Here is a 27,632-nt window from a genome sequence, read left to right as displayed (position 1 = left end):
TTCTTCGTTGTGGCATGTAAATCTTTAGTTGCGGCATGCGGGATCTAGTTCCCCAACCGGGGATCGAACCCGGGCCCCCTGCATTGGGAACTGCACCACCAGGGAAGTCCGAGACCTGTTTCTTCTAATAAAGTTTTTAGTGTTATAAAATTTTCTCTAAGTACTGTTTTGGATGAACTGCACACATTTTTATGATTCATTTTAATTTCTATACAGTTCAAAATACTTTCTATCACTCCTTCCTCTCTGACCCTTGGATTACTTAAAAGTATGTTAATTTCCAAGCATTTAGAAAGTTTCCTGTTGCTTTTTGGTTACTGATTTCTAGTTTGACTTTTCAGGCCTTTGAAATGTGCTGAGGCTTGCGCTCTGGCCCAGGATGTGGTCATTCTGGGTGGATATTCCATAGGTGCCTGGAAGCATGTTATACCTGTCACCTAGATCCTGCTGGTTGATGGCGTTTTCCTTTTCTTCTGGATCCTTGCAGATTGCAGATTTTCTTCTGGGCCTTGATGAGTGAGCAAGGAGCATGAGGCCAGTGGTGGTCAGTTGGTCTGCTCCCCCAGTTTGTCAGGCTTTACTCCATGTGTGGGAGCCCTGTTGTTGGCTGTGTGGACCGTTAGAATTGTGGGATCTTGGCAAGGGACCCTCTCATCAGTGGGTGTGCTCCTCTCTGTCCTGGGCTGTGTTCTTTTCTCTGAAGGCTACCTTGTCTGGTATCAGTACAGGCACTCCTGCTCTCATTTGATGGGTGCTTACGTGGTATGTCTTTTGCTATGAACCTGCCTTTATCCTGTTTGGATAAGAATTTCTCGTGCATGCTGTAGAGTTCGGGTCACGTGTCCTTATTCATCCTGTCAATCTTTGTCTTTCACTTGTCATGTTTAGACCATTTGTGCTTAAAGTATTACTGATTCATTTGGGTTTGTCCCACATTTTGTTTTTTCCCTGTGTTTTTCGTTCCTCTTCCTATTCCCACTTTCTGTGGCGTATGTGAGCATTACAGTATCCCATGTTTATATGTTGGCTGTGTTGTTGATGGTCTCCGTGTATCTGCTTGGGGGGCTCGAGGGATTACATTACACACTTGGTGTGCACAGTCTACTTGGAACTCAGGCGGAATGTAAAAAGCTCACACCCTCTCGGTCCCTTGACCCTCCCTTCTCATGGGCAGTTGTCTTAGGTTTTGCCTTTGCAGACGTTGAAGACGCCTTACGCCACGTTACAGCTTTACAGATTTCAGAGAACTCGGGGTGTAGGTGGGGGTGGGAGGGGGTGAGATAGCCTCTTGTGCTCGCCCACGTGTCTACCATTTCTGTCGCTTTCATTCCTCACGTTCCACCCTTCTGGCTCATTTTCCTCTGTCTGAAGAACAACTTTTTAGATCAGGTCTATTGGATGTGTATTCTCTTAGTTTTCCTTCATCTGATTATTCTTTATTTCAGTATTCCTCAAGGCTATTTTTGCTGGGTATGAAATTCTGGCTTTGTTGGTCTTTTCACTCAGTACCTCAAAAATAGGCCATTTCCCCCTTTTTTTTTTAAAAAAAAAAAGGAAATATTTACTTATTTGGCTGCGCCAGGTCTTAGTTGCAGCATGCAGGATCTTTTTAGTTGCAGCATGAGGGATCTTTGGTTGCGGCATGCGGGATCTAGTTCCCTGACCAGGGATCGAACCCGGGCCCCCTGCATCGGGAGCACAGAGTCTTAGCCACTGGACCACCAGGGAAGGCCCTAGGCCATTTCCTTTTGGTGTCTGTGGTTTCTGACAAGGAACATTTTACTTTTACTGGGGAATGCATCGTTTTCCTCTGGCTATTTTAGGTTTTTCTTTGTCTTCAGTTTTCAGCAGTTTGTGATGTGTCCGGGCATTGACTTCCTTGGGTTTATGTTAACTGTGTGGAGTCTGCCGAACTTGCTGAATCTGTGCGTTTATGTCTTTTGCACAACTTGGAAGTTTTCAGCTATGATTTAAATACCTCTTCAGCACTGCATTCTTTGTCCCCTCCTTCCGGGACCCCTGTGATGTGAATCTCAGACCTTTTGTTACTCTCCCCACCCTACTCCACCTCCGACTCCTTTCTGCTCTCTGTTCAGCTTGGATTATTTCCATTAATCTCTTGTCTGGGTCATTGACTCTTCTGTCATGTCCATTCTGTTGTTGAGCCCATCCAGTGAGCTTTTCATCTTGGCTGTTGTATTCAGGTCTAGAAGTTCCACTGGGTTGATCTTGACTCTTCCATTCCTTTGCTGAGATGTTGTGTTTTCTTGTGTGCTTCAGGAGTGTATGTGGTTGGTGATGGGAGGTTCTCCTAGTAGCTACTTCAAAGCCTGTTAGGTGATTCCAACATCCACATCTTCTCGGTGGGCGTTTGTTGATTGTCTTTTCCACGTGAGCTGAGATTTCCCCGGTCTTGCGGTGCCAAGTGATTTTGGACTATATCCTGGACACTTCGAATAGGAGGAGACCCTGGGCCTTCCTTACACCCTGTGGAGAGCGTTGACACATAGGTTCCAGCTGCAGGATGTCTGGTCCCACGCCCTCCGGTTTTCACAGCCTTCCTCTCTGCACAGCTGCCTCCTGCGTGCCCGTGGGGCCGGGCCGGGTGGGGCTGTGTGTCCTCTGCAGGGCTGGCATTGCTGCCTCTGCTGCGCTCTGCCAGAGCGTCCATCCTGGGCCCCTGGGAGACAGCAGGGCGCGGTGCACCTGCTCCTTCTTGCCTGGAGCCCCTCCTTTTGATTGTGAAAGCACCCGGGCATAGGAGAGCATTTGTAAAAGTTGGAGGTACTTGGGAGTCGCAGGGTGGCGTCTCAAGGCACTGGCCGTTATTTCCCCGTTCCAGGGTGAGAAGTCGGTGTCGGTGGATGGGAAGTGCAGCGATTCAACGCTGCTGAGCAACGTGCTGGAGGAGATGAAGGAAACGCTGGCCAAATGCTGAGCTTGCCGCCCGCCATGGGGAGGGCTCGCGGGGAGGGCGGCCAAGTGCCGGGTTTCTCCTCTGTCGCAAGGACTGGGTGCAGCCGGGAGATAACCCAGTCCACCGTCATCCACTGTGTAGACACTGAGGTTTATGTTGCGTTGATTTATCCTGTCATCTTTTTTACTTTGCCCTCACTGCTCGCTCTGGCGAGAAGCCCCCTTCCACTCCCCAGGCCAGCAGGGACTTCTGTAGCCGGAGCGGACTGTGCACGTGGCCACAGGAGCTGCCCGAGGGTGGGGGTGACCGCCATCCAGGCCGGTTCCTGGTGGGGACCAGACGGGGTGGCGCGTCCCGCTTCTGTCAAACCATCCAAGTCCCATGAGTCCCCAGATGCCCTGCCCACTGGCAGCTGGGGGGTGAAGAACAGGCTAGCTACTCAGGCGACATTCCTGTTCATCCCTGACGCCAAGGGTCACGTCCTCCCCACAGGACACATGGTGGGAGAGGGTCGTGCAGGCTCTCGTCCATCACATCCCGTTCATCCCACCACCGTGTTCGTGTGTCCGCTGAGCGGGGGGTGCCCAGCGGGGATCCCGGACCTCACTGGCTTCCGTGCCCAGTCAGGTGTTGGGGTGAGTGGTGGAGAGCTGCGACTCTGGCCCCTCTGCTCATCACTGGACTCTCTGCAGGTCTGTGCCTGCACGTGCGGAAGGGCCTAGTCCTGGGCTCCGCAGCCCTGATGGCGAAGCACGTGTGTCCAGGGGCGGCTGGGCCCCTGAAATGCACCTCAGGGGCAGGGAGGGGGGACCCCAGCCCACCCCCGTGAGACGGAACTTTCCTCAGAAATGACAGTCCTCGATGACGTTTTAACTTTTCCTTTTGATGAAAACTGTCACTTTAGCATGTAGAGTAACCTATTACAGAATCCTGTGCAGTGATTCTAGAATCTCGAAATGTATGATGTGTTATATAAGAATTTATTTGCTATCGACGTTCCCGTATAAAGGAGAGACATATCACGCTGCTGTAATGATTCTGTGTCAAGATGATCCAATAAACTTGCAAAACAGACGTTCACCTGTTGGGTCTCTGGCCCATGACAGTGTATGCCCCCCAGCCAGGGGATTCTGACCCACTGTGCGGGTCAGCACACAGCCCCTGAAATGCTCGTGGTCCGAGGGGGGCTGCAGGGCACTCTCATGGAGGTTGCAGTGTGCGGGGGGAGCCCTTGCCCTCCTGCCATGCACCCCTCGGCCCCTCGGGAGGGGACATGGTCCTCACGTCATCCAGGCCCCTGGGCTCTGGTGGTAATGAGGAGCCACCTGACACCCCCCCACACGGGATTCTGAGGCGTCCACCGATCTCCCTCCTTTTACTAGGGAACCCCATTCGTAAGTGGTGTGCAGGGTGAGCAGAAACATTACTAAAATAAAGTTTAAGTTAGGTAAACGCTTGTACATGCACGCGCACACACACCCTCATTTCTAATCTTCGAAGTGCCTAGTGAGAAAAGGGCAGGGTTAGGAGTCCAGACACACGTGTACAGACCCCAGGGCCCCAGGAATCAGCAGGAACAGATGCTGGAAGGAAGGCCGTGTTGCTGTTGTGCGGTTTTTTTGTTTCGTTTTGTTTTTTCTTTTTTTTAATTTTATATTTTATTTTTGGCTGTGTTGGGTCTTTGTTGCTGGGTGCAGGTTTTTTCTAGTTGCGGTGCGCAGGCTTCTCATTGCAGTAGCTTCTCGTTGTGGAGCACAGGCTCTAGGCGCGTGGGCTTCAGTAGTTGTGGCACGCAGGCTCAGTAGTTGTGGTTTGCGGGCTCTAGAGCGCAGGCTCAGTAGTTGTGGCGCATGGGCTTAGTTGCTCCGTGGCATGTGGGATCTTCCCGGACCAGGACTCGAACCCGTGTCCCCTGCATTGGCAGGCGGATTCTTAACCGCTGCGCCACCAGGGAAATCCCCTGCTGCTGTTTTAATTCTCAAGGTTTCATATGGCTTCACTGATGCCATGTGTACAGAGGACTGTGTCAGCAGAGCCCAAATCAACTCCAACCTGAATCCAAAACGTGGGCAGGTGCGGAGCCCCGCACGGAAGCCCCCTCCGGCAGCGGGTGGGGAGAGAGGCCTCAGGTGGCCCCCGGGTGGTCATTGGCCTGGCCTGCCCTGCTCCAGCTCGTGGACCCCGCACAGGTCCCGGGGCGTTGGAGCATCCCTTTGGAGTTTCCCGCTCACCGTTCCCCTGATCTCAACATTCCTGGGCAGGCAGAGGCCAGTGTTCTGTCAGTGAGCCCTTGGAAGGAAGGCGCCACGCCAGGCAGGGGACCCCTTAGCTGGGGGAAGGGATTGTCGGCTGACCAGGCTGGGAAGGGCCAGCCCAGGAGCCAGACAACTGCTGGGCTCACCATGGCATCCACAGGCACAGAGGCACCTCCCGTCTGCTGGATGGATGTTGAGCCCTGGGTCACAGTTTGGGTCTGTCCCCTCATGACCCATGTTGGGTGTTTTCTCGAAACTAAGAAGCCAAGCAGTTCCTGTGCCTCGGCTGAAATGCAGCCGATGTGGTAGGAGCCCCAAGATACACCGATGCTGGCCTTGGCTTTCACCAAACAGCCTCCTTTCGTGTCATCAAAAGAACCAGTTGCCCTGAAGGCTGATTGCCGTGCGCGCCTGGGAAGCCCCGCAGCCCTGCCCTGTAGGCCAAGGTCACACCTCGCCTGGGGCCCCAGCCCGGAGCCCCAACAAGGACTACTTCGGGATGAGAAATGTCAGGGATATTTAATCATTCCCTCAAACACCTGTGATCCTGCCGCTATATACAAACCCATCTACCTCCCTTCCCGTCCTCCCAGCCCCAGCCCGGCCCAGCCCGGGCTCCGAGCCGGGTGGAGCACCCAGGCAGCAGCAGGCCTGCTCCACAGCGCCAGGCTGAGGCGGTCCAGCGGAGGCCCCGCACCATGGCGGGGGCGGGTCTGGCTGGCCTGGCCGCCCTCAGTGCTGTATCAAGCACTTGGAGGCGTTTTCCAGAGTCAGGTTGGCCAGGTGCGAGGACTCCAGACACCTGAAGCTTGGTGATATCAAGCTGCAAGGAGACGTGGGTGCCCCAGTCCTTCTTCCCCTCCCACACCTTGCTCTCCCTGGTGGGGTTTTGCTGGAGGCCTGGGCCCCTCGTCCCAGCTGGGCATGTGACAGGGCTGCAGACAGACCCTCAAGCTGAACTCGGAGGCCTTGCCTGTTCTCACATCCCTAGGACAGCAGTGGGGTCACGCCCTACACTCCCACGACTAGGGCTGCGAAGGCAGCAATGGTGGGGGGGGCATGGGGTTCTGATCTCTGGCTTAGGCACAACTCCTGCCCCTGGAGTCCACCCATGTCCCTGCGGCCTACCCCCACTGGGTCACTCAAAAGGCTGGAGTGGTTCTGTGTGTCCAGGCTAGGGGCAGGAGGAGCTCATGTTTATTCATGGAGTGATGGCATGGGCGGGGTTGCAGAGGTGATGTCCACATGTCCCAGGTGCAGAGAGGGAGCCCTGCCCGGCTGCGCCCACCCCATCCAACACCCCTGCCCTCCCCCACTGACCGGGACAACCCCACGCCACACACCCCCGCTCCAGGAGGACGGGCCTTGTTGGGGGGGGCTTACCTTGTGTTGGTGTTCTGTCTGAAAGACACAACGGGGCCCCAGTTAGCTCTGAGCTTTGGGGCTGAGGCTGTGCCTGTGGCCCTGAGGTGCCTCCACTGGAGCACGCCTCCACCAGGGGGCGCCCTCCCCAGCTCCGACCACAGCCTGCCACCAGCCTGGGGCAGGGGTAGGACCAGACTCTGGGGACCACTTAACCGGGATGTGCCCCCTCGTGCCAGACGAGCTCAGAGACCCTGGGAGGTAGAGGCTGGGCCCGCCACACCGGGGGCAGGTGCTGCCTTCTGTGGCTGCCCCGGCGCATACTCACCCACGAGGACGCACATGCACACTGCCTTTGCGGAGCGGGAACTACTTACTTGCTCCAGTTATTTCTACAACGACAGCAGGACTTTAGCCAGGGCCAAGCGGCCTTGATCGGGGTCTCCCCGAGCCAAGCTGCCCTGACTCACATGTGCTGGAGGAGGCCCTGCACTGCTGCCTTCCACTCTGCCGACGACCTGCGGGGACATGGGGTGTGGAGGGGGGCGCGGCCCACATTCACGGGCCAGGTGGGGGGCTTCCATTCCCTGCCTGGGTGATGAGAGGACCCTCCAGGGAGAGCCTTGGACCCCAGGGGCAGGGGGCCGCCCGCGTCTGAGCCCTACTCGCAGCTGTAGCCAAAGCAGACGACGTGTGAGTTCGTGCAGTTGGTGCAGGAGATGGTCTCGTACTGGAAGATGCCTGTAACACACCAGAGGTGGCCGCACCCTACCCTCACCCTCAGCCTCTGGGGCCCCGAGCTGCCGCCACTGCCGCCACACCCCATAACCGGGACAGAGGCTCACTCACCGCAGTGACGCTGACAGTCGATGCGGCCTGTGGGGGGACGAGAGCACAGCCGGCGCCTTCTTAGCAGGCCTGTCCTGTCCCCCGCTCTCTCCCCCTCCCAGGCTGCCCAAGGCTCAGGGCCTGTCCGTTGGCCACTTAGGTGGGCCCCAGCCTGGGATGGGGCAAAGCACGGGGGAGGGCAGCCGCAAGACTCTTGAGGCCTCCAGGGACCCGTTGGGGGGAGGTAGCAGGGACGGGTGGGATTTATCCTTCAAGGCCTCCTGTTGGTGCCCACTGGATGAAAAGGGCCCCCCTCAGGGTGTGGCCCTTCTCCCCCGTTTCTGCCCTTTCTGAGTTCTGACACCTGGCTGCACCAGGCCAGACGCCCTATTCACATTACTCCAGTCTCACCACGACCTGGCCGGGACCCCAGGCCTGGAAGGAGACTGAAATACTCGCGTGGCCCTGGGTCCTCAGACCCTGGGCAGCAGCACCCTCCCTCCCCCACAGCCCTCGTTTGCTCACTTTCGATGATGGCTTTCTGGATGAGGTGCACCTGCTCCCGGAAGAGAGCTCGCAGCTCGTTGGGAAAATACCCTGATGGCGGGAAGGCAAGGGGTGGGGTGTCACGCACAGTTGGCGGGCGGACCTGAGGTGTCATGGGGCGGGTGGGCTCTGCCTCAGTTCCCCATGCGCGGCGGTCGCCCCCTTACCAGGGAAATACAGCTTCCCCTGGTACAGTTGATCCATTCTCTGGTACACGACGTTCGCCACTTGGTTCAGCTTCTCCCAGGCTGGGGACGGCAAGAGGAGGCGTGTGAGCGGGCCGGGGCCTGACTGGGCCGGGGGTGCTCCCGGGCGGGGCCCCGCACTCACTGATCTCCGCGGGGATGGCCAGGTGCAGCTCCTTCATTGTGTCCTGGCTCCAGTCAGTGAGCAGCGAGCCCGACACGGGGATGTCGCCCACCCACCAGGACTTGAGGTTCACGTGATGGCGGTAGAAGGAGAACTTCTCCAAGAAGTTGCCGTGGCAGTGCAAGCAGCCGCGGGCCAGCGCCGCTGTCAGGGCCAGGCACAGCAGCAGCGCCATGGCCCGCCCCCGCCCGCCGCCGGCCAACCGACGGCGCCTCTCGTGCCACGCCCCTCCGCCGCGCACCAACCAACGGTGTCTCCTGCCACGCCCCTATCCGGGCACCAACCAACGACGCCCTCTCGGGCCCGGGCCGCGCCCCCCCAACCCCGCCCCCGGCGTAGGCCCCGCCCCCGCAACGGACAACTGAGGGCGCCGGATCCTATTCCAGGCCCCGCCCATGAGCCGCCGCTCCCGGGGAGGCTCCACCTCTCTGTGGGCCCCGCCCGCGACCTCGCTCCACGCATGCGCCGTAGGCCGGCGCAAGCTCCTCCTTCCAGGCTGGCCTCTATTCAAGGCCCCGCCCCGCTCTACGAGCAAGCTCCGCCCGCAGGCCTCCCCGGAAGCCTGGGAGGCCTCGGCCCGGAGCGGAAGTATATCCGGCCGGGGGGCGGGGTGGTCGTGCGCGGAGCTTCTCCGGCCTGGCGGCGAGGCTACGCTGGCTAACGGCCCGGGGACGCGGTTCAGCGGCGAGCTTGGCCCGACTCTTCTGGCGGCAGGCGGCAGGTGGGTACTCAGAGAGGCGACCGCGGGCGTTAGGGAGACCGAGCCCCTCAGGAGAGGAGACCGCGGGCGGCGGGGAGACCGGGCCCCTCAGAGGGGTGAACGGTGGCGGCCCTTGGTGGAATTAGGGGTTACATGGGTCACTTTGGGGTCACCCCCTGGCCGTGTCAGTAACCAGGACCCCACCTCCTGGTGTGGATGGAAAGTCCACAGGATTTTACGGCTCCCAGCACACTGGGACCCCGCCCTCTGAAAGCAGGCTTCTTGGTCCCCAGAACCCCTGAGCAGTGGGAGGTGTTTGCGTGTCAGCACTGCCCACTGGCTGACTCCACCGCTCCGTCTGTGCACTGGCTGTAGGGCTTGCGTTTGCTTTAAAGGCCCATGTATTTTACAAAATGTCACTGAGGAGGGAAGGGGGTGTGTGATCGGGGTGATTCTCTTTGTGACGGAGAGTCACAAAGCAGAAAATAAATTGCGAGTGATGCTCCCCCCCAGAGAGCCACTCACTGCTTATTTTGGGGTAAGAGTCTTCCAGTCTTTAGTCATATGTGCCTTCTGCTCCTTGCATTTTTCTTTTTTTTTTTTTTTACCTTTTATAGAGGCTCAACTGACATGCAGTGAACTGCACACATTCACAGCACACACTTGGATAAATTTTGGTATGTGATGCGCGAGCACTTTTCATATTTCACCCCCACTGCCTGTCCGCACTTTCGTGATTTTGGACTTGCTTCTGTTACACGTGGCCCCCGCCGGCGGCTTCTTTGTTCTTCCCTCCCCGCAACATAAAGTTCAGGGGCTTTTATTACCCCATTTTACAGACTCAGCGTGGAGTGATGCCAAGAATCCTGGCCCTGGCCAGTGTCAGGACAGGACGCTGCAGCCTCCCAAAGCCCTGAGCACCCGTCCACCCACCTCCCCCCACCCCAAGTTCATGGTAGCCTGTCAGTGTCTGTTGTACTGATTATGGAGTGGAGCAAGTGGAAGTCCTGGCTGCCCCGCCCCTGCCTGCACCCTGGGGCGCCCTGTTTCTCCCCTCCCTTCCGGAGGCGCCCTTTGTTTGTTCACCTCAAACCTCAACCTTCTCTGATCCAGAGCCTCTCCCCTCCCTGGGGTCCGAATCCAGTGCCCACCTCAGACAGCACCCATCCCATTGCTCCTGTCCTCTGACAGGTGAGTTTTCCCCTTTTAAACCGCCCCGGAGCTGGGCTGTCCAGTGCAGCAGCCAGGCTAGTGAGCACCTGAAACGAGGCTGGTCCAAAGTGGGATGCGCCATTCGTGTAAGATATGCACCAGTTTCCGGAGACTCTGTGTGTTAAGGCGGGGGTGGGGCGGGGAGTGTGTGCAAATTATTTCCTTAATATTTTCTATGTTTGTTAGGTGTTGAAGTGATGTTTTGGTGCTCTTGGGTTAAATAGTATATATTATCAATGTTTAAGTCACTTTTTTCATTTTTTATTTTTCAGTGTGGCTACCAGAGGTTAAAAATTACATACGTGGTGTACATTATATTTCAATGTGTTCCATGGCATTTATTCTTTTTTTTTTTTTTAATTTTTGTCTGTGTTGGGTCTTCGTTGCCACACACGGGCTTTGTCTAGTTGTGGCGAGCGGGGGCTACTCTTTGTTGTGGTGCGCGGGCTTCTCATTGCGGTGGCTTCTCGTTGTGGAGCACGGGCTCTAGGCGCGCAGGCTTCGGTAGTTGTGGTGCACAGGCTCAGTAGTTGTGGCTCACAAGCTCTAGAGTGCAGGCTCGGTAGTTGTGGCACACAGGCTTAGTTGCTCCGCGGCATGTGGGATCTTCCCGGACCAGGGCTCGAACCTGTGTGCCCCTCATTGGCAGGTGGATTCTTAACCACTGCACCACCAGGGAAGCCCCCTGAGTTCACTCTTGGTGTTGTATGCTCTCTGGGTTTGGACAATGTGTACTGACATGTACCCATCATCTTATCACATGGAGTAGTTTTGCTTCCCTAAAAACCCCGTGTGCCCCCCATTCATTTGTTCCTTAGCCCCCACCCCCACTGCCTTCCACAACCACTGGTCCTTTTCTGCTCTGCCCTTTCCACAGCGTCACAGAGTTGGAATCGCAGTGTCGTCTTCTCAGACGGGCTTTGATCACTTGGTGGTGGGTGTTTACAGTTCCTCGTTTCTCTTCGTGGCTTGATAATTTGCTTTTTATTTGGACCTCCCTGAAGGAGAAGAGTAACTCTATCATCTTGAAAATCTGGACCGTGGCGTTCGCACACCAGGTGCCCCAAATAGCTGTGACAAGCTGAGTTCTAAGATCACCTCTGTCTCTCAGCAAAAGCATAAGTGGTTATTTTAGTCCCTGAGGGGGTTCTTGGAAGTGCTGTTTTCAGTTCCAGGACTCTAGATGATCCGTATGCCTAAGAAGGTTAAGCTAGTCTGTTTCATGTGTGATGACACTCCCAAGCCAGCCAGAGTTCATGGAAAAGTCAGCCATTAACCATCATTCCGGGAGCTGCTCTCACATCTCCAGGGCTTCTCGAAATGGAGGTTGAACAGAAATTCCCCAGGCAGCCGGCTTGGAACTCGGGTTTTTACTCTGGGAACTTTTGGACATGCCCCAGCTGGTGAGCCCCGCTCTTGACTTCCTGGAATTGCGAGGTTCAGATTGCTGCAGCAAAAGAGGTGAATCCGACTTCAGAAACCGAGTTCTGGGAAGGAGATGGTCATTCCTGCAGCTCCTGAGTCCCAAATAAGACATCCGGGGCCGGGTCAGTCTCTGGGGGGGCCGTGCCAGGCGCCGTGGGGTGTGGAGCAGCCTCCCTGACCTCCATCCACTCGGTGCCAGGAGCATCCCCAGTTGTGACAACCACAGATGTCCCCCGTGGCCCCTGGGGGCCGGGTCGCCTCATTCGAGACCCACGGCTGCAGCGGAGCGTGGCAGGAGCTCTTGCTGGCGCCTGGAGAGAGTGCGGTCCTTGGTGGACACCCTCCCCACAGACTGGGTCAGCGCACAGGCAAGTCCAGATCCCGAGGACCCTGATGTTGAGAGGAAGTTTGGGCAGCCAGCGAAGGGGAGCTCGCGGTGGACGGGAGATCGGGCCGCGGTTTCTTGTCCGTTACCCTTTCTGACACTCAGGACTCAGGTCAGTTAAACACGCGGTGACGGCTCTTGCAGCCTCAGACCGGGTTCTCAGAAGGAAGAGGTGTGGCTCCTACACAGACACACCACCCACGACCTCCCCCCGCGTTTCTCCTTTCTGTCCCCACCCCCACCCCCCCGTGACACCGTTCTGTTGAACAGAAAATCGCGTTTACCCCCATGGGGAACTGAGACTGAGGAAGGAGGTTCGGAGGAGAATCGTGGCGCTGGGCTGTGTGCACCCGGCAGCCCCTCTCCGTCTGGGTGGAGTGAAGGCCGTGGACGTGGGGACAGCCGGGTTTAGATCCCAGACCAGCTCTTATCTGCTGTGGGCTCAGGGCTCTCAGAGGCCCCAGGGAGGGACCTTCGTGCCTCTCTCCTGGCTTCTGGTGTGGCCGGCCATTCTGGTCATTCCTTGGCTTGTAGGGCTTGTAGACGCATCACCCGATCTCTGCTTCCATCACATGGCTGTCTCCCGGTGTCTGTGTCCAGATCTCCCTCTTTTTATAAGGACAACAGTCATTGGCCTAGGGCCCACCGTCCTCCAGTGTGACCTCATCTTAAGTTAATTATGTATGCAATGACCCCACTTCCAAACAGGGTCCCTTCACAGGTTTGGGGGGCTAAGACTTCAGTATGTCTTCTGGGGCCGGGGAATGTGATTTAGCCCATAAAGGGGGATAGGAAGCGACTGCTGATGGGCACGGGGTTTCGTTGTGGGGTGATGAGAATGTTCTGGAATTAGATAGTGGTGATGGTTGCATACTTCATGATGTTTCTAAAAGCCGTTGAATTGTATACTTTTAAAGGGTGGAGTTTATAGCTGTGTGAATTATATCTCAATTGGCATTTTTTTTTTTTTTTTTTTTTTTGCGGTACGCGGGCCTCTCACCGTTGTGGCCTCTCCCACTGCGGAGCACAGGCTCCGGACGCGCAGGCTCAGCGGCCGTGGCTCACGGGCCCAGCCACTCCACGGCATGTGGGATCTTCCCGGACCGGGGCACGAACCCGTGTCCCCTGCATCGGCAGGCGGACTCTCAACCACTGCGCCAGCAGGGAAGCCCTCAATTGGCTTTTGTGTAAAAAAAAAAAAAAGATTATCAGGAGGGCTGGAATATACAGAACATGCCTAAAGCACCTGGCTTTCATGTGTGTCCTGCAGGATGGCGGGCAGCCTCCCCACCCAGGCTGCAGTCGCAGTATTTAAATATAAACATTTAGTTGATGGAAGACAGCTCTGGAGCGCAGCCATCTTTAACAGGACAGATCCTGGGCCGTGAGCATCTTCCAGCCAGACACTTAGCCTTCCAGGCCAGGGGCCAGGGCTTACATGTCAACCGAAAACATGCGGGACTTCCGAGCTTGGGGCCTGTCCCCATGGTGGCGGTGGCCGGCCAGGATGTGGAAGCACCGGAAGGAAGTGGCTGCCGGGCCAAGGTGCGGCAGTTGCTTACAAGAACTGTTTCATTTTGTTCTTAGAAGAAAACGGGGGTGCGTGTGTGCCGGGGAGGGGAGCTTTGTCACCTTTACTTTTGTCACAGAGTTTGAGTGCCACACGCATCTCATCTGCAGGAAGAACCAGGGGAGCCCTTAGCGCTGAATTCCGAGAAGCCTGTCCTGGCTCCCCCCGGCCCTGCCGTCCTTGGAGGTGTTCTGAGAAGGACCAAGACAAAGCAGCCCCAGAGATGGTACCTGGAACGGCGGGGCGGTGGTGGGCAGCAACTCCCGGGCGCCCTGGCCTGCGGCAGCGCTTCTCAAGGAAAAGGCACTTTCCGGTAGCCGGCCACCCCGTGGCCACGGGAGCATGTGTTTCTGATAGAAAGCTCTTTGCTTTTGATGGGACCTTTGTCCATCCAGGGAGTTGTTCAGAAAATCGTTGCTTCCAGTTAGAAAAAAAACCCTCCCACTTTCTGAGGAGACAGAAGGGCAGGCAGGAACCTTACAATCCCCTTCCGCTGCCCCGCCCTGTCTTCCAGAACTGTCCTGGCATGGGTCAGCCCACGGCATGATGGGCTGTGGATAGAGCCGCAGGGTTGCCCCAGCCCCCTCCCTGAGACCCTCCTCTCCACCCCACAGCCACACCTGTCTGACATGTCACGCGTCGCCAGGTAACATCGTGGGGAGTTAGACTCCCAAACCTGTCCGCAGAGAGGCCCCAGGATCAATAGAAGGCAGCAGCGGGACACTAGCGGGCTGCGTTCTTCTTGACGCTGTGGTTTCTGTGAGGGTTAGAAGGCTGGCTGCAGGGTGGATAAGGAACCTGGGCGGGTGGGTGCACGGAAGCTGCTGCCAGGGCTCGGTGGCTGGTCTGGCCCAGCTCTCCCAGCCCCGCCACCCGCCGGCTGGACAGCGGGGAGCACCCCGCCTCATCTCCTCGTGACCAAAGTGGGGCTGTGCTCAGCCTGGGCTGAAGGGTGTTTGGAGGCTGAAATCAGTCTGTGCCGCTGGCAGGTGGTGGGAATGGGGCAGGACGGCTTGAGTCGCTAGTGGGTCCACACAGGGTCACCGTCCCTTGACCTGCAGCCGAGTGGCCTGAGAGTGGCTGGTTTGCAGATTAATCACCTGGGCAGGTTCACGGTGCCCTGGGAAGTTTGCAGTCACAGGTGGGGCCGCAGGGTCCCTACGCGACACATCCAGCGCCCATGCCCTCGCGTAGAGGGGTCCTGGCTGCCCGGCGCAGGGGACACGGCCAGTCTCTGCAACAGAGGGTCGGGGCAGGTGGCCTCTTTTAATCAGTGCCTCCTGCGGGGTCTGAGGTCCTCCATGTCGGGAGAGAAGCGGGCAGGTGGGGCGTTTGTGGCTGCACCCTGTACTCAGCTGCATTCCCTTCTCGGAGGCACCACCTTCCTGCAGCATCCCTGCCTGCACCCCCAAAACCAGGGAGAGTCGGAGCCGGAAGTACCCAGCCGGCCTGCAGGCATTGTGGAGGCACCTGGTGCGGGAGCAGCCCCGGCCCAGAGGGCACTTGGCCCTGGGTTTGGGATGAGACGGACAGAAGCTCGAATAGCAGAGGGGTGGGGCTGTGGAGGCGGTGGCAGGCAGAAGGAGCCACGGTTCAGGGTGTGGAGTCGACTCCTCCTGCTGCCAGCTGCGTGGCTTAGCACTGATTTACTAATCATTAACTAGTGGTACTGAGTCACCATCTTCTAACCCGGTGGTTCTCACCTAGGGTGGTCCTGCCCCCAGGGGACACTGGGCCATGTCTGGGGACATCTGTGGTCTTCGGGACTGGGGGGAGCTCCTGGCATCGAGGGGATGGGGGCAGGGATGCTGCTCCACCCCCCACAGCACCTGGGACGGCCCTAATGTCAGCAGTGCTAGGTCTGGGCCTCAGTCTTCCCATGTAAAGTGGGGGTTCTGTTTTGTTCTGAGGGTTACTGTGAATGCCTCACTGGGTGTTAACCAAGGTGGCAGGAAGTGATGATGGCTTTGGGGAAGGAAGCGAAGGCACTTCTGGTCTGTGGACGAGGCACGGGGCCTTCTTGCTCCAGAGCACAAGTGGCCTTCAGCTGCGTTGCCAGGGGGGCCCTTACACAGCGAGTGTCACTCTGTGGCGCATCAGTGACTGCACCTTTTATCCCATGCAGTTTTCCGTGCTTGTGTTGTTACCTTTCACAGTAAACAGATTTTACAGGTAGTGCTGACCTCGATTTGAGCTGAGAGGGAAACTGCTTCAGTTCTTTATGGTGCCTGGGGTAGCGGCTCAGCCCGCACTTGCTCTGCTTGTCCCCCGCGCCCTGCTTTCAAAATGGCAGCTTCACTGACTGTCATTCACATGCCGGACTTTCCGCCTGTTTCCCGTGTACATTCCAGCGTTTTCAGTACATTCACAACGTTTGCAGCCACCATCTGTGTCTAGTTCCAGAACATTCCATCACCTCAGAAGAAGCCCCATCGTCAACAGCAGTCACTCCCCATCCCCTCCCCAGCCCCTGACAACCAGGAACCCACTCTCTGTGTCTGTGGATTGGCCCGTTCTGGACGTTTCCCGTCAATGGAATCACACACAGTGGGTCCTTCTGTGTCTGGCTTCTCTCACTGAGCATCGTGTCCTCAGGGTCCATCCACGTGGTAGCAAGTGTCAGAGCTTCACCCCTTTTCAGGGCTGAGTGATGTTCCCGTGTGTGGATCAGTGCACCCGTTGCTGGGCATTTGGGTGTCTGCCTTTTGGCTGTTGTGAATCATGCTGCTGGGCACATGCACAGGTTTTTGTGTGGACATGTGTTGTCACTTCTCTTGGCTGGGCACCTAGGAGAGAATCGCTGGGTGAGGTTTAACCGTGTTTTGGTAACTGCCAGGCTGTTTTCAACAGCGGTGGCCCCACTTTACATTCCCACCAGCAGTGCAGGAGGGTTCCGACTGGTCCACGTCCTCAACAGCCCTATTGATTGTCCTTTTTGATTACGGCCGTCCTCATGGGGGGAGGTGGGTCCCTCCGCTCTTCACTGGAGCTCCTCCCGTCCATCTGGCTCCATCCCCGGATGCTCAGCTCCTGTGTTTTGCACAGTTCATGCTGCCTTGAGTTGACCTTCCCACACCCGTAGTGTCCAGCGGGGCCCAGAAGCGTGAGCGGGCTTTGCCTGCCAGCGGGGAGAACAGAAGATCCCAGGCCCACATGTAACCAGATCCAGTTACATCAACTACAAGTTATTTTGCCCAGCGCTCATTAGGATTATCTGCGTAGCCTTTGTCTGAGTTTCCTAAGACTGCTGTAATAAGTCACCACAGACTTTGTAGCCCAAAACCACACAGGTTTATTATCTCACGGTTCTGGAGGTCAGGAGTCTGACTCGGGCCTCACGGGGCTAAATCCAGGTGTGGGCAGGGCTGGTCCTTCCGGAGGCTCCAGGGAGGCTCCAGGGCAGCATCGGTTCCCGCCTTTTCCAGCTTCTAGAGGCGCCGCACCCCTGGCTTGCGGCCCCTCCTGCATCCTCACAGCCAGCAGCGCAGCATCTCCCGTGTCTCTCTGCCTCTGACATGCCCCCCCCACCCCCTGCCTCCCTCTTATAAGGACCCTGTCATGACACTGGACCCCCCAGGGAATCCAGGGTCATCCCTGTCTCAGGGGCCTCAACTTAATTCTGTCTGCAAAGTTCCCTCTGCCGTTTGAGGTGACATGTCCTCGGGGCCCAGGACCAGGACGGGGGTGTCTCTGGGGCCCTTATCCTGTTGACCACGCCCTCTCCCCTCACCAGGGCAGGGAGGCCTCCTCCATGCTTTCACATTGGATTCTTTTTGAGCCCTCTGTGAGCAGGCCCTGTGGACACACTGAGGACACAGGAGGAGGTAGGGTCAGGGTCACTCCCGCCCTGAGGGGAGAGACGCTGGGGTCTCCTCCGCCCCCTTCCATCGGGCCCCACCCTCCCCACGCCTGGGCTCCAGAAGGATCTGCTCTCCAGGCTCAGCTCGAGCACCATCTCCCTTTAGGCCAGAGCAATGTTTTTCTTTGTAAATTCTCATAACTTAAAGTCTCCATCCTCCTGGCTCTGCTGCCCTGGGGGCAGGACCGCCCTGGCTAGAAGGCTGGTTTGAGCCCTAGACATCATCTCTCCAGCCTCCGGAATTAACCCAGAGGCTCACATTCTCGAGGCAGCTGCTGAAGGCCAGGCCAGGAGCCCTGGGCCTGCGGGGGTTTCCAGACCTCCGAGCTGTGGAAGGGCTGAGCCTGCAGGACGTGGTGGGTCGTGCCTCAGCTCTTACTGTCTGCTGAGATCCTCCCCGTCCCGGTTGCTCCGCCTGGACCCGCGGACACAGGTCCTCCAAGGTCGGGGTGACCAGACCTGCCGGCCTCGGGCCTGCCCATCTGGAACGGCTTCTCTGTCACTGAGGCCGTCCTGGTGGCGTTGACGTCCTCTCTGCAGGGCCGCCCTGGGCCTAGGGGGTGACAGGTCCCTACTCAAGGACACATGAGGCCCGGCTCAGATGTGGGACGTCCAGAACTTTCTGATAATGAAGGAGGGCTGTTGAAAGCCCCTCAGTTTCTGGCAGTTTGCCACACAGTGTGCTAGTCTGGAGGGCGGGCCACCTGACAAGGCTGCTGGTCCCAGGGCCCAGAAACCAACTGCCGAGGGATTTATTAAAACGTTCCAGATAAGTGGTCATTCGTCATACGGGGGTGCACGGGTGCGTGCGGTGCAGCCCGGCCTGGGCGGTGCAGAGGCTCTGCTTCCGCTTCCCCTCTAGGCCGACTTCCCCTTCTGTGGCTGCTCCTGGGTGAGCGCCCAGGACACCCCCGTGCCGGCCAGGTCCACACTCCCGGGAAAGCGCATCTCCTGGGCCGGAGATGGAGAGCCAGGGGCGGCGGGCCAGCGCTGTCATCGTAGCAGCAATGGGGACGGGGATGGCGCCGTGACCAGTCCCGAGCGTGAGCCCGACCTGAGCTCCTTGTGCTCGATTTCATCCTTTCCTGCCCTCCGAGGTGGGGTTTGTAACAGAGGAGACGGTGCAGAGCAAAGACTCGGGAGGAGCCGGAGGGGGACCGGGCATCACGGCAGGGCCATGGCAGCTGCAGCCCCTATATCGGGGCCTCATCCCCCAAAACGGGCGGCATCAGTCACGAGTCCAGACAGCTCATAGAGGCATCTTACTTAGTGCACTGGGGTGGATAGTGTCCCCCCAAATTCATATCCACCCCTTGGAAATGGAGTCTGTGCAGATGTCACAATGGAGAGATGAGGTCACGATGGGTCACGGCGGCCCCTAATCCAGTGACGAGATTGGGACACGAGACACAGGGAAGATCAGAGAGGCAGCAGGATTGTACCCCCTCCCAGTCCCGGAGGCCAGAAGCCCCAGATCTGTGTGGGCAGGGCCGGTTCGCCCTGGGGCTCTGAGGGGGCATATGTCCCAGGCCTCTCTCCCGACTCTAATGGTGCTGGCAGTCCTTGGTGTCCCCTAGCCTGTAGACACATCACCCCATCTCTGCATCCGTTATCACATGGTCTTTCCCTGGGTGTCTGTCTTCTCTTATAGGGACACTCATCATTGGACTTAGGGCCCACGGGGATAATCCGGGAAGAGGGCATCCCAAGATCCTTAACCCAGTCACATCTGCGAAGACTGCAAAGTCTCTTCTTCCAGATAAGGTCCATTCGCCAGTCCCAGGGCTGTGGATGTCTCTTCGTGGAGATGAAGAGACCACCTCGCCTGTGGGGGCCGCCCTCAGCCAGCGTGTGGGAGCTAGCCGCTCTCTCCGCTTTACTGAAAGCGTCCAGGCGTGGAGAGGATGATGCAGGGCCCGACTCAGTGTCTTCTGCTCTGAGGCAGGGGGATGTGCCTGGGACAGTGCTGTGCGCCCTTTTGGTGAAACTCAAAACCAGAAGTCCCGGGAGTGTCCCCAGTCTGCCCGCTGGTGCTTACAGAACAGGGTTCTGAGAAGGGTGACAGTGCTTCCTCTTTGTGTGTTCCAGGTCTGGGGGAGACCCGGGGGCCCGGTGACCTTCGCATCGTGAGCGTCCCGCCCGGCCCTCCCCGTGGAGGCCTCGCGGGGGGCGTCCTGAGCGCGCAGCGGAGATGTCCAACCCCTTCCTGAAGCAGGTCTTCAACAAGGACAAGACCTTCCGGCCCAAGCGCAAGTTCGAGCCGGGCACCCAGCGTTTCGAGCTGCACAAGAAGGCGCAGGCATCGCTGAATGCGGGGCTAGACCTGAAGCTGGCCGTGCAGCTGCCCGCCGGCGAGGAGCTCAACGACTGGGTGGCCGTGCACGTGGTCGACTTCTTCAACCGCGTCAACCTCATCTACGGCACCATCAGTGACGGCTGCACCGAGCGCTCCTGCCCCGTCATGTCAGGCGGCCCCAAGTATGAGTACCGCTGGCAGGACGAGCACAGGTTCCGGCGGCCCACGGCACTGTCGGCCCCCCGGTACATGGACCTGCTCATGGACTGGATCGAGGTGCAGATCAACAATGAGGACGTCTTCCCCACCAACGTCGGTGAGTCTCTGCACTTTCATGTTCTTTTTTTTTTTTTTTAATTTTATTTTTCTTTATTTATTTTTGGTTGCATTGGGTCTTCGTTGCTGCGCGCAGGCTCCCTCTAGTTGTGGCGAGCTGGGGCTACTCTTCGTTGTGGTGCGCGGGTTTCTCATTGCGGTGGCTTCTCTTCTGGAGCACGGGCTCTAGGCATGTGGGCTTAGTAGTTGTGGCTTGCGGGCTCTAGAGTGCAGGCTCAGTAGTTGTGGCGCACGGGCTTAGCTGCTCCGCAGCATGTGGGATCTTCCTGGACCAGGGCTCGAACCCGTGTCCCCTGCATTGGCAGGCGGATTCTTAACCGCTGCGCCACCAGGGAAGTCCTCATGTTCTTTTCATAACAGTTTTATCAGGATGGAATCCACACCCTGTAAAACCCACCCACTTAAAGTGCACAGTTTGGTGTCATTTTAGGACAGTTACAGCTTCGTGAAGCTATCAGCTCTATCTAAACCCATCACCCTGGGACTTCCCTGGTGGTCCAGTGGTTAAGACTCCACCTTGTAATGCAGGGGGTGCGGGTTCGATCCCTGGTCGGGGAAGTAAGCTCCCACATGTTGCATAGTGTGGCCAAAAATTTTAAAAATAACAGTAATAAAAAAAAATAAATAAACCCATCACTCTAAAAGAAGCCCGTCCCCGTCAGCAGTCACTCCCCACCCCCTCCCCAGCCCCTGACAACCAGGAATCCACTCTGTCTCTGGATTTGCCTGTTTTGGACGTTTCCCATCAGTGGGATCACCCCACTTTGTGTTCTGCGTCTGGCTTCTCTCACTGAGCATCGTGTTCTCAGGGTCCGTCCACGTGGTAGCGAGTGTTGGGGCTTCCCGCCTTTGCACGGCTGAGTGATGCTCCCGTGTGTGGAGGGGCTACATTTTGCTTCAAGTTAAGGATCTTGAGATGGAGAGATTATTCTGGATTATCTGGGTGAGCCCTAAATGTCATCACAAGGGTCCTAACAAGAGGGAGATGGAGGGAGACTAGACACCCAGGAGAGCAGAAGGCAGTGAAGCAACAGGAGGAGGAAGGGATTGTGAGCCCAGATAAGGCAGGAACGGGTTCTCCCTGGAGCCCCCAGAGGACCCATCCCCGCCCACACCTGCACCTCGGCCCAGGGCACCATGGGGACTCTGGCCTCAGGAGCTGTGGGAGAACCCGTATGAGTTGTTCTGAGCCACTGAGCAGCCCTGGGCGACTTGTCCTGTCAGCCCCGGGCGATGGTAGATGTCGTTCTCACATTCACCAGTGCGACACGGCTTCCTGGCAAACCACTGGCCAGTGCGCAGGCCTCAGGCCCAGCTCTTGGCCGCTGGCGTGCTCTGTGCCTCGTTAAGTTTCTCGCCCGCCGTCGGTACACTGAACCAGGCTGACCCTGGTGGGGTTTTCAGGGACTCATCTGGGAAAAGGCCATCCCGGAATCATCACTTGCCCAGAATAGAGATTCCTGGGCAGCCCCCCATCAGGTTGCCGGGTCCACGTCTACACATGCTCTGTGTCATCCTGAGTCCCTGCCTTGCTAGGACCCCCTGAAGCCTCCTCAGATCCTGAGCGGTCCACATCCTAGAACTCAGACCCTGAGGGCCTCTAGTCAGTGCCTCGCCCACGGAAGCAAATTCTAGTAATCCTACCAAAGAGGAAAGCACGAGAAGGGTGAGAGAAATGACCCTGTCAGACATCACTCAGCTGCCCAGCAGGGGTCAGAGACCTCTGCCGCAGGGCCACAGTGGGTTCTGTGGCTGCTGGCGCCTTCCTCGGGCCACCTGGCCCAGGCCACACCTTCCAGCCCTGTCCACGGACCCTGGGGCCAGCTTCGCCCCTCACCTAGGTTCGACCCCCAGCCAGGCACACAGACTGGAATGCTTCTTTTTGCTGGTCTGTGGTGCTGCGCAGAGCCTGCCTCGCTCCTCAGGGTGAAATTTGTGGGCGGGCAAAGAAAGGGCGGGTCCAAAGTTCATCCTACCTTCCGTGCTGGTTCCAGTCACACCTGAGCATCCACTTAGGCCCCAAAGCCACCTGCCCACACTCTTGAGCTTAGACCCAGGTTCTTTCCCGTAAAAGAAACGTTCTTTCACAGACTTTTCCCGTAAAGGGTCAGACAGTAAATCTTTCCGGTTTTTGCCTCTAGATGGTCTGTCTCAGCTACGCGGATCTGCTGTGTAGTCTGAAAGCTGTCATGGACGGTATATAAACAGACAAGGGTGCATAAGGAGTGGGCCTGCGTTCCAATAAAACTTTATTTACAGGAGTGGGAGGTGGGCCGGATTTGTGACCCCCGTGTGAGGGCATCGTGGCAGGTGTGGGCAATGCAGTCCCAGCATCTTCTGTTTCTAGGCCTTTCTCCTACGGGGCTGCCGCTCCCCCTCCACCCAGGATGGCCCAGGGTGACCTCGGTGACTCCTGGCATCCCTCTCCCAGGAGAGGGGGCAGGGCAGGGCCTTAGCCTCGTTGGGCCCAGGACCCCGTGTGGCTGGTGCCAGCCACACCCTGTGCTCACCTTCCTCTGCCTGCCATGGGCTCTGCGCTCCCTCTGACTTCCTGACACTGTTAGGGGGACTTCCCTTATGGGGATCCCCATGCCCTGGAGACCACTGTCCCACCAAGTGGCTTTCACAGGCCTTCAAGACGGCGTGTGCTCCTGAGATGCCCCGTGAATGTGGTCGTCTCTCGAGAGTGGAGCATGCCTTTTGTTTTAGCCTTTTTTCTCCGGTTGGATGGAGGGAGAAAACCCAGAGGCCTCATTGATGCTGAACGAACCTTCCGCAGAGGTAGATCCCTGGAGCCGCTGGGCCCTGTCCACCTGTAACAGACGTTCACAGGTGCTTCCGGCCGATGGAATACCAGTCCCATCAGCTGTCACACCCACCAGGACACGCAGGAGGGAGCAGGACGGGAGCTGGAAAGGCGCACGTTCGTGGGAGCGTCTTTCCCGTTTGCCTCGTGCCTCCACAGTCCTGGGACCTTTCCCTGGTGTGAGCCGCCGCGTGGGCTCGTCTTCCACCTCCCACTTGGGCCAGGCTGTTCCCCATCTCACTGCAGACGCCATCCCGTGACGCCGCCCTGCGCACGGATCTCCGGCACTTGCCTGCACGTCTTTGGGGCCTTTGCTCGCCGACCACAGGGCTGTGAAGCACAGCACCGTCCAGCAGCTGACCGCTCCATCTTCCGGAAGCGTGTGCCTTGTGCGCCATGGCTTTCCTCGCGCTTCGTGGCACCTTTGTGCTCCTCCCCCTGGGCTGCCAGCTCTGGAGCCCCTCTCTTGAAGAAATGGGGCCGGTCCACCCTGGTCCTGGGGAGCCCCCTGGTAGTGCCGGTCAGGTGGAGCGAGTGCGTGGCATCTGCCCTGTGTGACGAAGAGGACACGAGGTGGGAGCGGGCGAGCACGTGGGGGGCACAGACTAACACCGGAGGAGGGCTGAGTCCGCCAGTCCCACAGTACGTGTGTGTCACCGCAATTTAGAAAACAGAGGGGCCTCCTGGTGGCAGAGTGGCTGAGACACCACGCTCCCAGTGCAGGGGGCCCGGGTTCGATCCCTGGCCAGGGAACTAAGATCCCACGTGCCGCAGCTAAGCCCACGCGCTGCGACTACTGAGCCCAGGCGCTCTACAGCCAGCGTGCCACAGCAAAGACCCAGAGTGGCCAAAATAAATAAATAATAAATACACTTAAAAAATAGAAATAAAACGTATTAAATTCAGTAATTGGACAAGAAAATGCAATATAGTGTATGCATGCAATTAAGTTAGGATATGTACATTCAAATTTAAGTGATGTCATGAAACATACACTGGAGAGAGAGAAGTGTATTAAGTGAAAAATGTCAAAGGCCAAAACATAGGTTTTTATGGGTTCTCCAGTTCTATTCCAAAAAATAAACGTAACTGGAGACAGACACACACAGAAACCTGTGAGCCACCGGAAGTGGGATGGCGTGTCCACATCTGGCCAGACCGGGGTGGGGCGGGGCGGGACACGTCCAGCAGGTGCTGGGCCGCGGGGGCTGCAGTCCTGGCACTCTATCTGCCGGCACCCCGCCCCACCCCACCCCGCCCCCAGGCACTGTTAGGGAGCCAAGAAGTGGGCTTCCCAGGCCCGGGGTCCCGCAGAGAGGGGTTCGCACCTGCAGCTGGGGGCGCATCCTAGCTGAGCTGCCCCTGCCGCCTCTGCAGGCACGCCGTTCCCCAAGAACTTCCTGCAGGTGGTGAAGAAGATCCTGTCGCGGCTCTTCCGCGTGTTCGTGCACGTCTACATCCACCACTTCGACCGCATCGCGCAGCTGGGCTCGGAGGCGCACGTCAACACCTGCTATAAGCACTTCTACTACTTCGTCACGGAGTTTGGCCTCATCGACACCAAGGAGCTGGAGCCGCTGGTGAGCGGGTCGGGGCATCGTGGGGAGGCGAGTGCCCCCTGTCCTGGGGCTGCATGCCCATCGGGGCGCGGGCGGGCGGGTCACTGCCTGCAGCTGCCCCCGCTTCCCTGTGGGAGAAACAGATGGGCCTCTGGTGACTGTCCCCACCTACACCTCCTCCACCCACCCCCGTCCCCTGCCGGCGGAGAACAAGGATTTTTTTGGTTTTAATTGAGGTAAAATTTGCATAACGTAAAATTAGCTATCGTGAAGCCAACAATTCAGTGGTGTTCAGCACATTCACAGGGTTGGGCAACCATCACCTCTATCCAGTTCCAGAACCTTCCTTCCATCACCCCAAAGGAAGCCCCGCCCCCATCAGCAGTCACCCCCATCCTCCTCCCCAGCCCCTGCAACCACTAACCCACTTTATTTATTTCTTTTTTTAAAAAATTTATTTTATTTATTTGTTTATTTTTGGCTGTGTTGGGTCTTCGTTGCCGCGTGTGGGCTTTCTCTAGTTGCAGTGAGCGGGGGCTACTCTTCGTTGCGGTGCACAGGCTTCTCATTGTGGTGGCTTCTCTTGTTGCGGAGCATGGGCTCTGGGCGCGCGGGCTTCAGTAGTTACAACATGTGGGCTCAGTAGTTGTGGCGCACGGGCTTAGTTACTCCGCGGCATGTGGGATCTTCCCAGCCCAGGGCTCAAACCCGTGTCCCCTGCATTGTCAGGTGGGTTCTTAACCACTGCGCCACCAGGGAAGCCCCAGCCTCTATTCTTTTACAACTTTTAAAACTCTCTGAAAACAGCTTCACAGAACTTTCTCATTTTTGTATATTCCCTTGCAGGCTCTGCCTATCAGTAAACATTTTTCCGGAGTTAAAGTTACAGTGCGCATGCCTAGTGGGGTTGGGGTTTTCCTCTGGGGTAGTGGAACGTTCTGGAACTAGAGGTGGGGTTGTGCACCCTTGTGGAGGTGAATGCCTCTTTCCCACAGTTCCTTTTATGTGAATCTCACCAAATACTGAAAGTCATTGTATGCAGTTTTGTGATCAGCTCACTTCTGTTTGGTTAACTCAGCGCCCTAATCGCATGGTCATTTGTCCCACACTGATGCTTAGAGTTAGCTCTTTCTGGACACAGGGACTGTGGGACCCTTCACAGAAAGAGTCTGCGCCCCAGCCTGAGGCGCGCTGCCGTCTGCTCTGTATTTCGTAAGATTTGCTTTAAGTGAGGCCTGAGGGCTCCCATGAGACTGCGTCCCCCGATTTCCTGTGTGATTTGCTGATGTCCTGCTTGTTCTTAACAGAAAGAAATGACCGCACGGATGTGCCACTGAGAGCCCCTTGGCCCCGTAGTCACCGAGTCCGCGCCTGGGGAACAGTCCTACTTGAGGGCCACGTCTCCAGAACAGGGACCGGTATTTTCTAGCCCAGCAAATTCTGTGCTGTCTGGGCTGCGTCCTCTCTCCGATCCCAAGGTGGCAGCACCCATGGGTCTGAGCCTCCCTGAGCCCCAGTCTCCTCGGCCAGCATGGGGGAGATAAGATAGAACTTGAACTCTGTGATTCCACGTGTTGTGAGCAACCGGGAAAACCCACTTCATTTGCAGACCGCTTGCACCTGCCCGGAGGCTGGCCCCACTCGGGTCCGTCTCCTGCACCAGCCCGCCTGCTCGGCCGTGGGTGGTCAGGCCCCCATGAGCGAGGCTGAGACCCCGCAGTGCCCCCCTCTGCGGCCCAGGCCTGGTTCCGAGTGGTACGAGCGCTCGGCTTGCGTCCTCCCGGCGTCCTCCCCCCAAGCCACTTCCGTCCCACTGTTCCTCCGGGACCCTTAGGCTCCTGTGCCAGCTTCCCGAGCCCACGCCCACATCCCAGGTGTCCTGGGGCCCCTTCATGTCGCATAAAAGATTGAATTCGTCTAGTTGCGTTTACGACCACTATGAGATGTTACCGGAATAAAAAAGTTTTTTACCTACAAGGAGTGATCCCCCTCCCCTCTAGAAAAATGTCCCCTTTCCGTCGTGAATAGCAGTACGATTCTGCCAGGGCACGCCTCTCCCTGGTTTGGGACCTTTGAGTTTTGCCGAATGTTTAGCCAGACTTAGCCTTGCTTCACACGCCTGCCAGCTTCATATCGAAACCCTTTGTCAGCGTGGCCCTCCGTGGCTCCGGGACCAAATCCCAGCACCGTCTCCCCGCAGAAGCTTGGGGGCCCCGCCCGCTCGCGCCCCATCCGCGCACAGCATCCTCCGTGGCCTTTCGCCGTGGCGGTCCTGCCCACCTGGACCACACCAGCTCTGAGTACCTCTGGGTTTCTGGGACGCTCGCTCGGAGACAGGGCCACCACCCGACACCAACACCCAACAAGTGCAATTAACACGACCTGGGCCTCGGTCCTTCCAGAAGTTGCTGGGGTCCCGTTCCCGGAGTCCTGGAAAGACTGCAGGAAACCGCCCGGTCGCGTGTAGCTCCTCTTAAATGCAGAACCACGACCAAACGCCGTAACCACTGTGCCACTCAGGTCACCAGCCAGGTTGGAAAGGTGGCGGGGCTGGAGGGGAGGGCTCCCCTGCCCACCCTCCCGTGCCCATGGGTGTTCCCACAGGACCATCAGAATAAATCACGTGTCTCCTTACCTGCACCTGCTGGTTGTCATTTCTGTCTTCCTGGTGGGAGGGCCTGGCATTGGGACACATCCCCAAGTGGCAAAGAAATCTTAGATGTCACAACAGTTTGTGCCCACCCCCCCGCAGAGTGTCCCAAGTAGCTAGACAGATGCACAGAATATCAGTGGGATTAGAATTTCACAGGGTACAGGGCGGGGCTGATGAGGACCAGAGTCTGGAAAGCAGGTTGAGACGGCGCCCACTCCCTCTCCCGTTTCTGCTTTCAGCACTCAGCAAACGAGATTTTAACTGTTGCCTCTTTGCTGTGTAAAGAAGGTTCCAGAAAACTTTGAACCACGTGGGAACAGAGGGGTGTTTTCTGTCTCAGCCCCGTCCTAACTATCCTGTGACCTTGATACCTGAGTTTACCCCCAAAATCTCTTATATGTGAGGAATGGGAACGGGTTACTTACTCTCAGGGGTCGTGGGGCTGACAGGATGGTCTTTTGCCAGGCGGGTTGGGGCCTGTGCTCCAGACCTTCCTACCCCTAGAGGGCGTGCCATCTCCATCGGACAGACAGAGTGACTTGCGGGGACTCCCC

At 57.5% G+C, this 27,632-nt stretch overlaps 3 protein-coding genes and 1 pseudogene across 8 annotated transcripts in view; 3 read left to right on the top strand and 1 right to left on the bottom strand.

The window, feature by feature from the left end:
- Positions 1 to 3,991, top strand: part of AP3D1 (adaptor related protein complex 3 subunit delta 1) — a 44,752-nt gene extending 40,761 nt beyond the window's left edge. For all 3 annotated transcript variants that reach the window (XM_030845682.3, XM_060297412.2, XM_030845681.3), the window contains exon 32: positions 2,843 to 3,991. In XM_030845682.3, the coding sequence (XP_030701542.1) occupies positions 2,843 to 2,938 (96 nt within the window). In that variant the 3' untranslated portion in view covers positions 2,939 to 3,991. The remainder of the gene's footprint in view (positions 1 to 2,842) is intronic.
- On the bottom strand, positions 2,847 to 8,452 carry IZUMO4 (IZUMO family member 4). Its single transcript, XM_030845536.2, has 9 exons — positions 8,239 to 8,452; positions 8,076 to 8,156; positions 7,888 to 7,959; positions 7,384 to 7,410; positions 7,200 to 7,275; positions 7,005 to 7,052; positions 6,912 to 6,926; positions 6,556 to 6,573; positions 2,847 to 5,995 (listed from the first exon to the last, which is right to left on the bottom strand). The coding sequence occupies exons 1-9, from the start codon at positions 8,450 to 8,452 to the stop codon at positions 5,905 to 5,907; spliced, it is 642 nt and encodes a 213-aa protein (XP_030701396.2). The 3' UTR covers positions 2,847 to 5,904.
- On the top strand, positions 3,000 to 3,991 carry LOC138842610 (uncharacterized; annotated as a pseudogene).
- A 393-nt stretch (positions 8,453 to 8,845) lies between the features above and the next one.
- Positions 8,846 to 27,057, top strand: MOB3A (MOB kinase activator 3A). Of its 4 annotated transcripts, XM_060297409.2 has the most exons (5): positions 8,846 to 8,998; positions 9,595 to 9,654; positions 19,517 to 20,040; positions 24,244 to 24,446; positions 25,733 to 27,057. In XM_060297409.2, exons 3-5 carry the CDS (start codon positions 19,620 to 19,622, stop codon positions 25,760 to 25,762), a joined length of 654 nt encoding a protein of 217 aa, XP_060153392.1. In that variant the 5' UTR covers positions 8,846 to 8,998; positions 9,595 to 9,654; positions 19,517 to 19,619; the 3' UTR covers positions 25,763 to 27,057. The 4 variants fall into 4 exon arrangements, with proteins under 4 accessions (XP_060153392.1, XP_030701310.1, XP_069901455.1 ...); XM_030845450.3 differs by lacking the exon at positions 9,595 to 9,654; XM_070045354.1 differs by lacking the exons at positions 8,846 to 8,998; positions 9,595 to 9,654 and adding an exon at positions 10,080 to 10,168.
- Positions 27,058 to 27,632: the final 575 nt, after the last annotated feature.

This window comes from Globicephala melas, chromosome 3 (assembly GCF_963455315.2).
Source record: "Globicephala melas chromosome 3, mGloMel1.2, whole genome shotgun sequence".
In the NCBI taxonomy this organism is placed as follows: Eukaryota; Metazoa; Chordata; class Mammalia; order Artiodactyla; family Delphinidae; genus Globicephala; species Globicephala melas.
This window is presented reverse-complemented; position numbering and strand designations above follow the sequence as displayed.

Coding starts and splice junctions, on each gene's coding strand:
- MOB3A (XM_030845450.3), top strand. CDS start 19,620: ATGTCCAACCCCTTCCTGAAGCAGGTCTTCAACAAGGACAAGACCTTC. Junction 20,041..24,243: donor CGTCTTCCCCACCAACGTCG/GTGAGTCTCTGC, acceptor CCGCCTCTGCAG/GCACGCCGTTCCCCAAGAAC. Junction 24,447..25,732: donor CCAAGGAGCTGGAGCCGCTG/GTGAGCGGGTCG, acceptor TGTTCTTAACAG/AAAGAAATGACCGCACGGAT.
- IZUMO4 (XM_030845536.2), bottom strand. CDS start 8,452: ATGGCGCTGCTGCTGTGCCTGGCCCTGACAGCGGCGCTGGCCCGCGGC. Junction 7,411..7,887: donor CCAGAAAGCCATCATCGAAA/GTGAGCAAACGA, acceptor GTCCCCCCACAG/GCCGCATCGACTGTCAGCGT. Junction 7,053..7,199: donor TGCTTTGGCTACAGCTGCGA/GTAGGGCTCAGA, acceptor ATGTCCCCGCAG/GTCGTCGGCAGAGTGGAAGG.